Source organism: Apostichopus japonicus, chromosome 3 (assembly GCF_037975245.1).
Source record: "Apostichopus japonicus isolate 1M-3 chromosome 3, ASM3797524v1, whole genome shotgun sequence".
Taxonomy (NCBI): Eukaryota; Metazoa; Echinodermata; class Holothuroidea; order Aspidochirotida; family Stichopodidae; genus Apostichopus; species Apostichopus japonicus.
Window position 1 is genome coordinate 5,428,791 of NC_092563.1, and position 11,625 is coordinate 5,440,415.

At 37.6% G+C, this 11,625-nt stretch overlaps 1 protein-coding gene across 1 annotated transcript; it reads left to right on the top strand.

The window, feature by feature from the left end:
• The first annotated feature begins 1,045 nt into the window (after positions 1-1,045).
• LOC139961240 (cytochrome c1, heme protein, mitochondrial-like) lies at positions 1,046-10,994 on the top strand. Its single transcript, XM_071960319.1, has 8 exons — positions 1,046-1,157; positions 2,336-2,372; positions 4,710-4,855; positions 5,063-5,189; positions 5,981-6,098; positions 6,909-7,109; positions 8,210-8,310; positions 10,045-10,994. Exons 2-8 carry the CDS (start codon positions 2,340-2,342, stop codon positions 10,150-10,152), a joined length of 834 nt encoding a protein of 277 aa, XP_071816420.1. The 5' UTR covers positions 1,046-1,157; positions 2,336-2,339; the 3' UTR covers positions 10,153-10,994.
• Positions 10,995-11,625: the final 631 nt, after the last annotated feature.

The following is an 11,625-nucleotide window of genomic DNA, read 5'->3' on the forward strand; positions in this document are numbered from 1 at the left end:
ACATGTGTATATTATAGAGGGACGTGTAGAGAGGGACGTCACGTCATTCTATGCTGATCTTACACTTCTTCATCCAAGGAACTTTGCTCAAGTGGCATCAGGAGCTATGGAAAAGCTGCATAGGTATTTGCTTAGATTTGATGAGGCTGTCACTGCGGAACAACTACATACAGAACTGCGAAGCCTTGGAGAACAGTGGTCAACATTGTGGAAAAGGGGATCTTGGCCAAACTTGACAAAAAGAATATAAAAATATCATGGATGGGATACCAGAGGCAGCGAACTGCGTAGGCTTTTACTCTCGTAGACATTACGTGTGCTCGTGTTATTGAACATATATGTTTTAGTGGATTTTATTTGTTTTATTCATTTTTTTTGAGCAAAACGGTTGTCACAAAATGCTTGAAAACCTAAATAAAATCTAGTCTAAATAACATATATTTTTGTCTTTTTTTGTTTACGTTATTATGTGTTTTCAGTTTAATCAAGTGTTGCTTCTGGAAAATTATTTTTGGGTCTTTTTTAAAGGATTATTAACTTAACCTACAAAATAGATCCCTGGCCAGGACGGCGATCACTATTTAAGTAACATATCAATGAATAATGGGCCGGTTTAGGTGAAAATACCCGAGACGGTTTTAAGACCCAGTCCGCCCCTGCTGATAGTACATGCATGGAGTTGTTATGGAACCAACTCCCTGGTACATGGATGACTCCACTGGTAACAATTTACTTGGCTCATGCAGCTTTACTTCTGCTTTTTTTCAGCTGGCATGGTGAATTAGGCGCGATGAAATGATTTGTACTTAGCGCCACCTTTTTTACGCAAGGAAGGCTCGCAAGTGTTGTAGCCCGAAAAAGAACAAAAATTACCTTCATAAACTTTACATAAAGCCAATATTTAGAAAAGCCATTTCAATAAGATGATTACATAAAATTCATGAAAAAGTCTGATATTAATATCACAGTAGGCAAAATTTACGATGCTATTCAATTGTTGATATCCCCTTCTTAATTTATAGTAATTCCATTTGCAATGTGATTACTGATCTCTATGATTTACGTAATTGCCATTTCGTGACTTTCGTCTCAGTCAGAGTGAGGGCTAGCGGAAAGTAGATCAAACATTTTCACACAGTGGAGGGCTGAATAAAGAAGTAAGCTAAGTCAGATCTTCGCGGATTCGATCCTCAATACAACTGTCTTTCCATGTTTTATGATTTTTTAATTAAGATTGCTTCTTCAAATGTCAAAAATTGTGTATCAATTTAACCCTGGGTTTATCAGAAGTTCAGGCTGTCCTATCGGTAATTTCTTATGTTAGGCAATTGTATAGGTTCAAAATTGTTACGCAAGGAAGGTAAAACTACAGTTAAGTACTGTAGTGTAAGCTAGGCCTATAACTAAGTTATTGGTCTACAGTCTAGGGAATTCCAGTACCAGGCTTCTAGGCCTACTGATGATTATACAAAGTGGGTAAACCAAGGGATTTCCAGTGTTGTCTCTTAGTTATAGTTAGTTTTATAGGCTACTCTAGCTAAATATCACCAAATGTGATGAAAAATAGTCTAGGCTATACTATCTGTAGTTGGCCAAACTGGTTATGCCTAGGCTAGGCCAGGTTTATCCATCCAAATTAAGCCTTAAAGGATAACAGAAATGCAGCTTGATTTTAGTTAGACTATTAAGATTTAGTTAGGCCACTTCTTGTGATTGCATTGATGTATATTACACTTCCATCTCTAATGATCATCTCTAATGTTCCATCTCTTAATGATCAATTTTCACATAGCAAGAATGAACAATATCATGTTTTGGTAGGAACAATTTCGGTACTAATTTAGAATCTGTACCATTCCTAACCACTAATCCTATTCCCTACTTCCTAACCCTAATTCCTAACCCTATTCCCTACTTCCTACCCCTAATTCCTAGCCCCTAGTAAGCTTTCCCATTCATATGCTTAGGATTCTCAAGTTAGGCCACAATTTCTTATCTGCTATATCAAAAAACTGTTCTAGAAAAAGATAATGCTTGGTGATTATTTTCCATGTTATGAGGTTAGGTAAGGTTAACAGTCCATAGCAGTTTGGATCAAATATGGTGATCTTTCAGTCTGTGTGTAGCCTAGGATAAGCTTTGGCATTTTATGCTGAACTTGTCCATGACTTGTATAGTACAGTTACTGTTTAAACATGACTTAAGGCAAGTCCAAATCCTCCTTACTTTTTTTTGCAGAGATAAAAAATATTAATCAACTTGCAAATACAAAATTGATGAAAAATATTGATGTAGGTAGAAATTATTGAAAATTGTTCTCACAATTCTATTACAGAGTGATGTTTGCAAGATTATCACGGGGATCGAAAGTGGTAAGTCATTTTAAAAACTATGCAGGAATTGCCTTGATTCAGTACTCCAAGTTTTCAAGAGTTCAAACAATATATTGGGGCATATTATGTCCTGTTATCACATAGCTCAATGCGATAGAATAAAGTACAGTGACATATTGTAGTTTTTACACAGTCACCATAGCACTTTATGAAAGACCAAATTCAGAGTGTTCAAAACTACCACACATAATATGAACCCCTAAATTATTCCATGTGTCTGTTATTTATCTCTTTTGGGAAGTCATGTGTGATAGGCTTGCACGGTAAACCGGTTTTAGTACCGAAACCGGTTTTTTCCGACCGAATTTCGGTACTATTTTTTATTTTAAGAAAACCGAAAAACCGAAAAAACCGGAAAAAACCGAAATGTGAATTGCAAAAACTGAAAAAAAAAAAGGTTTGTTGACTTTGGTTTCTCCTTTTTACTGTTCTTTTTGCAATATGAAAGTAAATTGCAACAAGAGAAAGCTTTTCTGATAGACGACATTGTCAGCTACGATCCGCACATGCCATAACCAGTGCTTGAGGGTGGATAGCTAGGCCTAACATTAGGCTATGCAGCCCATATATGCGTGCATCAGTTAGGCGACCTTGTAGTATTGAACTGACCTTGGTGGCCAACGTTAGTAGTTGTGAGAAGTATACACTCAAATGACGAGATGCAGTTCAAAATAAATTGTTACAATCAAAGTGTTTGTCCTCTTTGTGTTCTTCTTACTATTTAACTTCAATTAAATAGTAGAGGATATGGAGAAAATCTTTTCAAACACATTGATCACAGTTCGTGTTCAAAAAATGAACGTTAAAACTTGAAAGATACATTGCGCAATCCACAATACAATACGACATGTACAGTCGCAGGGGAGGGGGGGGGGCTCTGTGAGTTTAACAACTAAGATGTAACAAGTATCATTAGAACAATCACGGGGGGGGCTCTGAGTTTAACAACTAAGATGCAACAAGTAACTTTAGAACAATCGCGGGGGGGGGGGTTGAGTTTAACAACTAAGATGCAACAAGTAACATTAGAACAATCACAGTCCATTATTCACAAGAGACACCTGGCGTCAGGCTTGAGTCAAGGAATATTAAAGGAGTAAAAATGTTGCATACATGGCTGAAAATTACAGCTGTTGCTGTTGTGACAATTCTCCTTTGTACGCTAATGGATTTTATTTTCTTTGTAATTTTCCTTTAAACCTTTCTTCTTATCAGTTATCAGACAAGGCGTCTCTCAGGTGGTTTTTCGTTTACGTTGATGAACACATGTTTCCAACTTAAACGTTAACAATTTACATTCTTTGCCGACCTAATCCCGCTTTTGCCAGTGATATTTTTCAACTTGTACTTGAAAGTGTAGACGGTAAATTCTCTTCACTCTTTGAAGAGAAATTTATTTTACCGCCAAGATACCACCCGCGAACATGGCTAGAGCCTCGTGCAATTTGGTACCTTCATTGGACCAATCATATTGTAAAGCATTTTTTTACGATATCCAGTTGGTCATAATGGGGTTTATGCTCGGCCCTCATCTCCGAAAATATAACATATAATATAACATGACCGTCATATTTTTTTCTGAACACGAATTTGAACTTCGTGAAGTACAGTAAACACAAGACAAACGATACGTGTACGTGATGTTAAAACTAAGAAAAAATTTCACTAACACATTTCTTTTCGACATATTTACTTTAGTTTAGTTAACGTGGGTTATAAAATGAGAGTCATGAAGGCAGTAACGTTTCTTGAATTTATTATTCTTATTTTTAACAATTTACTGCGAACGAACAGACTTGAACCCGCTGTTGATAAAGCTTCAAAAATACGCATCTTAGCGATCGAGATTTGGATGTTTTCAATGCAATTCAGGAGGGGGAAAAAAACCGGTTTTTGAGCCAGATTCGGTTTTTTGCTAGAGAAAAACCGGTTGTAAGTTTTCACGAAACCGTGCAAGCTTAATGTGTGATAAAATCAATTTTCTTCAAGTTTTGTGTAAATTCTGTGTCATTTAGGTGGGTTCTCAACGTAAGGATAAATGTTCATGTTATGAGTCCTTTGGAGTAGTGTTATGACATGCTAAGAAATACCAATGAGACTTGATAAATGTTTTTTTTTCTTTTTTTTTCTGAAGTTTGAGTTCAGAAATTACTAAGATTCTCTGAAGATACTGCCTATTATTGATCACATGTGAGCATTTATTTCAGCAGGGCATCTTGTAAGAGCAATCATATTATCCTTGTTCATGCTTCAAGAAATATGAAATTAGCTTTTAAATTTAATATTTTTTTCCCCTCTTAATATTGTTCTTGATAGCTTCTCGGGGCCTTCGGTGCTCTGACAGCGGGTGGAGCTGGTGTGGTGACAGCTCTTCATGTGTCCGTCAATGCTGATGAGAACGTGCACCCTCCTTCCCTTGACTGGAGCCACAATGGTGTCTTCAATGCACTGGATCATAAGAGGTTATTAATTTTTATTCTTTGGCTTGTATGATATCGGAAAAAAAGAAAAAAATGATTTTTATACAGAGCATAACATTGTGCTAGGTGCTTAGATTAAAGAATACATTTTTGACATGACTGAGCATACTGTACATACATGCCATCTCGACCTTGAAAATGAATAACTGACTTAAGTTACTTGTAATGAATTGAAATCTTTGTTTGCAGTATTCGAAGAGGTTACCAAGTATACAGACAGGTTTGTGCTACGTGTCATAGTATGAAGTATCTGGCTTTCAGGAATTTGATCGGTGTCACCCACACAGAAGAAGAAGCTAAAATCATAGCTGAAGAGGTTAGTATTTGGCTCTTATTTCTGCCCTGTAGTCTGTTTAGTTTTGCCATAAACAACCTGGCCACCCTTTAATGGTCATCAGACCCAGACTGGTACTAGAGTCCATAATTGTACTCATGGGGTTTGAACTTTAACTCCTGCTGAGCAAAGAAAGAATCCTGTAAGCATACTCATAGAGTGGTACACTTACTTGTACTCATGGGGTTTAACTTTAATTCTACGAGGCAAAGAAAGAACCCTGAAAGCATACTCATAGAGTGGTACACTTACTTGTTCTCATGGGGTTTAATCTTTCACTCATACTCCGCAAAGAAAGAAACTTGTAAGCATACTCATAGAGTGGTACACTTACTTGTACTCAGACCGTGAAATTGTACTCATACTGCTACCGCCAGACATTGTACACGCACAAGTATGGTCTGAAATTTGATGTCCAACAAGACAAAATGTTTTATTGCAGGTAAGACAGAGCACTCTAATGTGAAGAAATTGGTCACCCCTTGGTAAGACTCAAGAACAGCTCTGGTTGCATCCAATAAGAAAGAACAAATTAAGTCCTGACCATGTACCTCAAATGGTTGTATGTTTGTTTTAGCGACAGGGGTGGTTATTTGGTTGGATATAATAGGAATAGTGGTTGATCTTCAAACTGAACTTTGACTCATAATACATATTCTAGGTGGTATATATGGTTGCTATGTAACATGACTAACAGAGACCATATCGAAGCAAACTTCTCCGTTGTTATGATATTTCATGATCTGCCTCTGTTTTGCATTGTTATGTAACAGTACCTGTTTAAAGATGGTCCAGATGAGGAAGGGAACTTGTTTGATAGACCGGGAAAACTGTCAGATTACTTCCCAAGACCGTATGAAAATGACGAGCAAGCAAGAGCTGCCAACGCCGGTGAGTACAGATGTTAGGCCTCTCTTTTCTGATCTTCTTTTTCTTTGAGTTGAGTCAATACATGGCTATTTGTATGGAGAGCTTGTATTTGATGAAGGAGTCAAGGGATAGGTAATGTTAGCCCATTGAGTTCATCGTGGTGGTAAGTGGCGGTGATGTACAGTAACGGCATGGTGTTTGTTGAAGGTGTCGACGAGGATATAATAATAAGTACACAAGTCTACAAGCAGGAAAGTAAAGAATGTTGTTTGGATATTTAGCTTGTCAATGAATTTCTTCTGATCTACTGAAACTCAGATACATGATGATGTATCCACTGATTGTAAAAAAGTGTATGAATGACCTGATATGCTGACCATCTTTAACTCAGCTAAGGTTGAGACAACAGTGGGTGATGTCTGTGACAAAAGCGGGGACCCGTCAATTTGTGACAAAATTGAGCCAGCGTTGTGACAAAACTGGTAACCACCATTGTGACAAAAGTAGGGGATGTGTTTGACAAAAGTGGATGTCATGTACATATTCCAGAAACTTGAGACTTGTTTGAAGGAGACATTACAAAAGTGTTGTGTGGAAATCAGGTTTACTGAATCAGTTAGCACTGATGTGATGTGGTTTAGCACAAAATGGGGAGCATAAATAGAAAGTATATGTATATTTTTTTTTGGGGGGGGGTGGGGGAGTGGCAGAAGGGGGTGTGCTTTTGGTTTCAGGTTCACATATGCCTAAATTTCATCAAATGTGTTGAACTATTTGTATTTGCATTATTTGAAAATTAATATCACTAATCTTCCTTCTCAATGACGACAGGTGCATTGCCCCCGGACCTCAGTTACATAGCACTGGCGAGGCACGGAGGAGAGGATTACATATTTGCGCTACTAACAGGTTACTGCGATCCTCCTGCTGGAGTGGATATCAGGGATGAGTTATACTACAATCCGTACTTCCCCGGACAAGCAATCGGAATGGCCCCGCCTCTTTACAATGAAATTCTGGAGTATGAGGATGGTAAGTGTACATCTTTTAATGGTTCTATTACGGCGTTGGTAGACAGTGTCCCACTCGTACGGGAAGAAGAAGATGTGGTACATTGTCAGTCGTAAACCCGATCTCGGTACCTTATTCCTAACTTTGTGAATGGTTGTTTGAAATGTAAACGTTTTTTTGTGTACCAGGAATATTCATCCTTAGTCAAAGGTAGGTGGTCTGTAATGTCATCATCGTCAATGTTCCCCAAAAGCTCATTTGGGAAACGATGAAGTAAACCTAAATGGTTTGACTCAATAGATAGTATTTCCTACAGTTTAACAACTTTTATTCTTAATTCAGTGCAGTGCTGAATGTTGTTTTGGTACAAGTTTTGTTTGAAAGAGCAAATAGAATATAGGTGGGCCCAAACTTTATGCTGGATGGCTCAGTGAACTGGAGTATATAGGTGGACCCAAACTTTATGCTGGATGGCTCAGTGAACTGGTGAATATAGGTGGGCCCAAACTTTATGCTGGATGGCCTAGTGAACTGGTGAATATAGGTGGACCCAAACTTTATGCTGGATGGCTCAGTGAACTGGTGAATATAGGTGGGCCCAAACTTTATGCTGGATGGCCCAGTGAACTGGAAAATATAGGTGGGCCCAAACTTTATGCTGGATGGCTCAGTGAACTGGTGAATATAGGTGGGCCCAAACTTTATGCTGGATGGCCCAGTGAACTGGTAAATATAGGTGGGCCCAAACTTTATGCTGGATGGCTCAGTGAACTGGTGAATATAGGTGGGCCAAAACTTTATGCTGGATGGCTCAGTGAACTGGTGAATAAAGGTGGGCCCAAACTTTATGATGGATGGCTCAATTGAAGTCAGCACAGGACCAAGTCCACCAGTTCAAATTCAGTTTTAGCCAAACCTTTCATTCCTCTTACCAGATTAAGTTAATCCTTCCTCTGTTTATTTACAATCAAAAGAAAGAAAGTCACTTGTAATTTCTAGCTACTGTAAAGGATGTCCCACTCTAGAGATAATATTAAGCTTCTTGATTTTCATATAAAGGTTCAGGTGAGACAGGTGGTTTATAGTTATCAGGAGCTCTTAAACTTTTTGCATCTTCACAGGGACGCCAGCAACATTAGGACAATTAACTAAAGATGTTTGCACGTTTTTGAGGTGGGCTGCGGAACCAGAACACGACCAGAGAAAACGGATGGGTCTCAAGGTAAGTAAAAACAGGGAAAAGCACAGTCTGAATATGTCTAACATGTAAAACACAGAGCTTTGTGAAGTGAAGGTCGGGGTCCAATTTTCAGCCAAAGAGATTATAATAATATGAAATTTAATCATTTCATTAGAATGAGTGGACTGTGCAGTAACATGTAAAGCAGGATAGAAATGTTAATGGTCGCCCAATTGTCAGAGAATACCAAATTTATCTTGAGACGACCAGAATCAGCTTTGCAAGTTCTCTGGATTGCAGATTACTTTGTAACTTTTAAGACCACAATTTGGTAAAATGATAAATTGGTGTCACCCTCCATGACATTGGAGCAGGATTCGCATTTTGTCACAAAAACAAAAAACAAAAATTCTTTTTTCTTTAAGACGGACTGAAAATCTGGTCATAACTGGCAAAATTCCTGTCGTAACAACCATGACTATAATAAAATGTCTTTTGCATGTTTTTATAAATGATTTTACACTGAAAAGTCATACTGTCAGATTAGCAATCATTGTATGAAGGAAGAATAAATAACGAAAATTTCCGAATAACTTTGAGGTCCCGCAACATGCTGATCCCAAGTAACGTTAGATATTTGGTGTAGCCTAGGTCCAAATTACTACATGAAAAGTTGATACGTCAACTTATAGGTCTAGGCCAGTGCGTAAATTGATCAGTATGTTATTCAAACTAAGAACACAGACACCAAAAATAACATGTTTTCTTTGCTTTGTTTAAAATAGTAACATGTAGATATTTTTATTACGTCCGGGATTCCCGGGAATGATGCCAAAACGAATGTAGTAACCGGTTGTTTTTACACTCCCGGTAGTATTAACACATTGCACTGTGATTGGGACTAGTCAATACCGGGATCGGGATACCGGGATTCACTTTACTACCGGGATCCAGCACAACGCTACTAATGAAGAATTATTAGAATTTCAAAACTTTCAACCATATCTTCTGTCAAATTTGGCCTAGTCCTAACGTTAACGTTTGGCTACCATACTACAGCGCACTACAGTAATTGTTAATGCAGCACTGTACATGTGTCAGGTGTGGCACTGCCAAAAGAGTTTGCCCTAATGAGGTCATGCATGGACTACACTAAACCATGTATCAGGTTTGAAAAGATTGTGTACTGCCATTCCTTGAAGGGATGGTTTTTGAAAAGATGGACCAATATGTAATATACCTAAAAGGAACTCTTGAAAAGTGAAGAACTAAATAGTGAATACGTCTGGTTGTGAGTTCTGCGGACTCTCTCTCACTTTCAGATACTTTGAAGAGAACAAATTGTATAATTAGTTCTTTGTCGTTTATTCTATTCTGTTTCAAACACCACACGATTCCACTTTAAGCCAAAGGCATTTCCTGATCCAAAGTTTCACCTCCAAAGATCACTTCAGATTTATTCACTTTAGATTTTGCAAATTGAGGCGAAAATGAGATAGTTCTTGTACAGTAAATTAGGAATGCAATCAAATACTTTAAACAAAACTAATAGTATTAGTTCTTTGTATTAAACGTTCATAACAGCAATTTTAAAAAAAAGAACAAAGAAAGAAAGCTCATTACCGATCAAAACCAGTGGTTTGGGAATTGCAGAAGTAAGCACTAGGCCAATATACCTCCTATCACCCATGTGATGGTAGTGTGTGATTTGAAACATTTTTCCCCTTTTTTTTTTCTCCAAGTTTTGATGACATTTTTTGATACTTTGTCCTACAGATGTTGATGATCTTCTCCCTCCTGATCAGCGCCGCCTACTACTTGAAGAGACACAAATGGACAGTCATGAAATCAAGAAAGATCGCCTACAGACCACCACCAAATTAACCCCTAATGAATCTTAGCTTCCTGTGTGGTAATATTGATAAAGGAGAGATAGCCAGAGAGGGTCTACTAGTTTTGGACATATGTCCGGTCATTGATCCTCACATCGTTCGTGAGATACTTACAGACTCAACCCTCTGATGTTACCGGTCGTTCTGCACCGGTATTTATATTGTCAAGCACACACTATTCTGTTTCAAACACAGAACAATTCCATTTATGGAAAATGGCGTTTCATGAACCACTTTTTCACCACCAAAGATCACTTCAGATTTGTCCAAGTTGTTGCGAGAATCAGATAATGCTTGTACAGTAAATTATGAATATTTCAGAGATATTTTAATGTAAGAAAGTGTTGATTTTAGATATCACTTCCATTTTCAGAAATGTTCCCGAAAACTTCATCTGAGTCGTAAAGATATTCAAAAGTAAATGAAAACTGCAAAAACCTACGATAGCCCTCAAATTCATCTGAAGTATTATTATTTTTTTTCCTTTGTTTGTTTAGGTGTTTTTAATAAAGAAAATAGAGGTATTGTCAGGAAATGATTGTATCTGTCTTTGATGTATATTGGTTTATTGAAAGAAGTTCAGGATGGAAGGAGATATTTATGCATACCACACACACTGTGGGACAGCCGATGTGAACGATTGTGGTTTGAGTAGTGGATTTGAATATTCATATTATCTAGATTGACTTATGTGGCATTCTTTCCTAGAGTGATATTTCTACTGTTGTTTGGAAATTTTGTGATCTTTGTGTCAAAGGTCACATTGAAAACATGTTTATGTGCAGAAACATACTTAACAAATGAATACAGTTTTGTGTGCTTGGTTTTATTATATATTTCTCTATTTTGTGTTCTTTTGTGTGTTCGTTTGTGTTTCTTGAATTGTCTTCCTGTTGGAATTAATGAAGTAAAAAGCGAGTATAGGAATTTGATTGCGCTGTTTCCACATGACACTCTAAGTTGATAAATGAAGCAGCCAATGATGGTTGCCTGACCGCAATTCAAAGAGTTGACACTATATTGTAACTAGTAGGATTTACACTAACACAAAACATGGCCTTACAAGTGACTTTGTCGTAGAGATGAATGTTGCTATAACATTGTATCCTCAAGCTCCACACCCCCCTCCCCCTCACCCCTTCCCTCCCCCAACAAAAATGGACCACAACCCCAAAATGGTTGGACATAGAACTTGAGGGCCATGGGTGCATGAAGTTAAAAAAAAATAAAAAAAATATTTCTTGTTTCCATCCACTTCCTGGTAACATGCCCTCACTGCTGTGTACCTCACCATGGAAAGTTACATCATTACTGCTATGTGATAACATGTAACCTTAGATGATAATTATTTGATTTTTATTAGCACATTGAAGATGATGGCTTTACATATGCATAACTGCAAGATTTTACTTCCCGAATAAAAGGGATCATATACCACACTGCGGATCTCTGTTTTGGAAAAGTG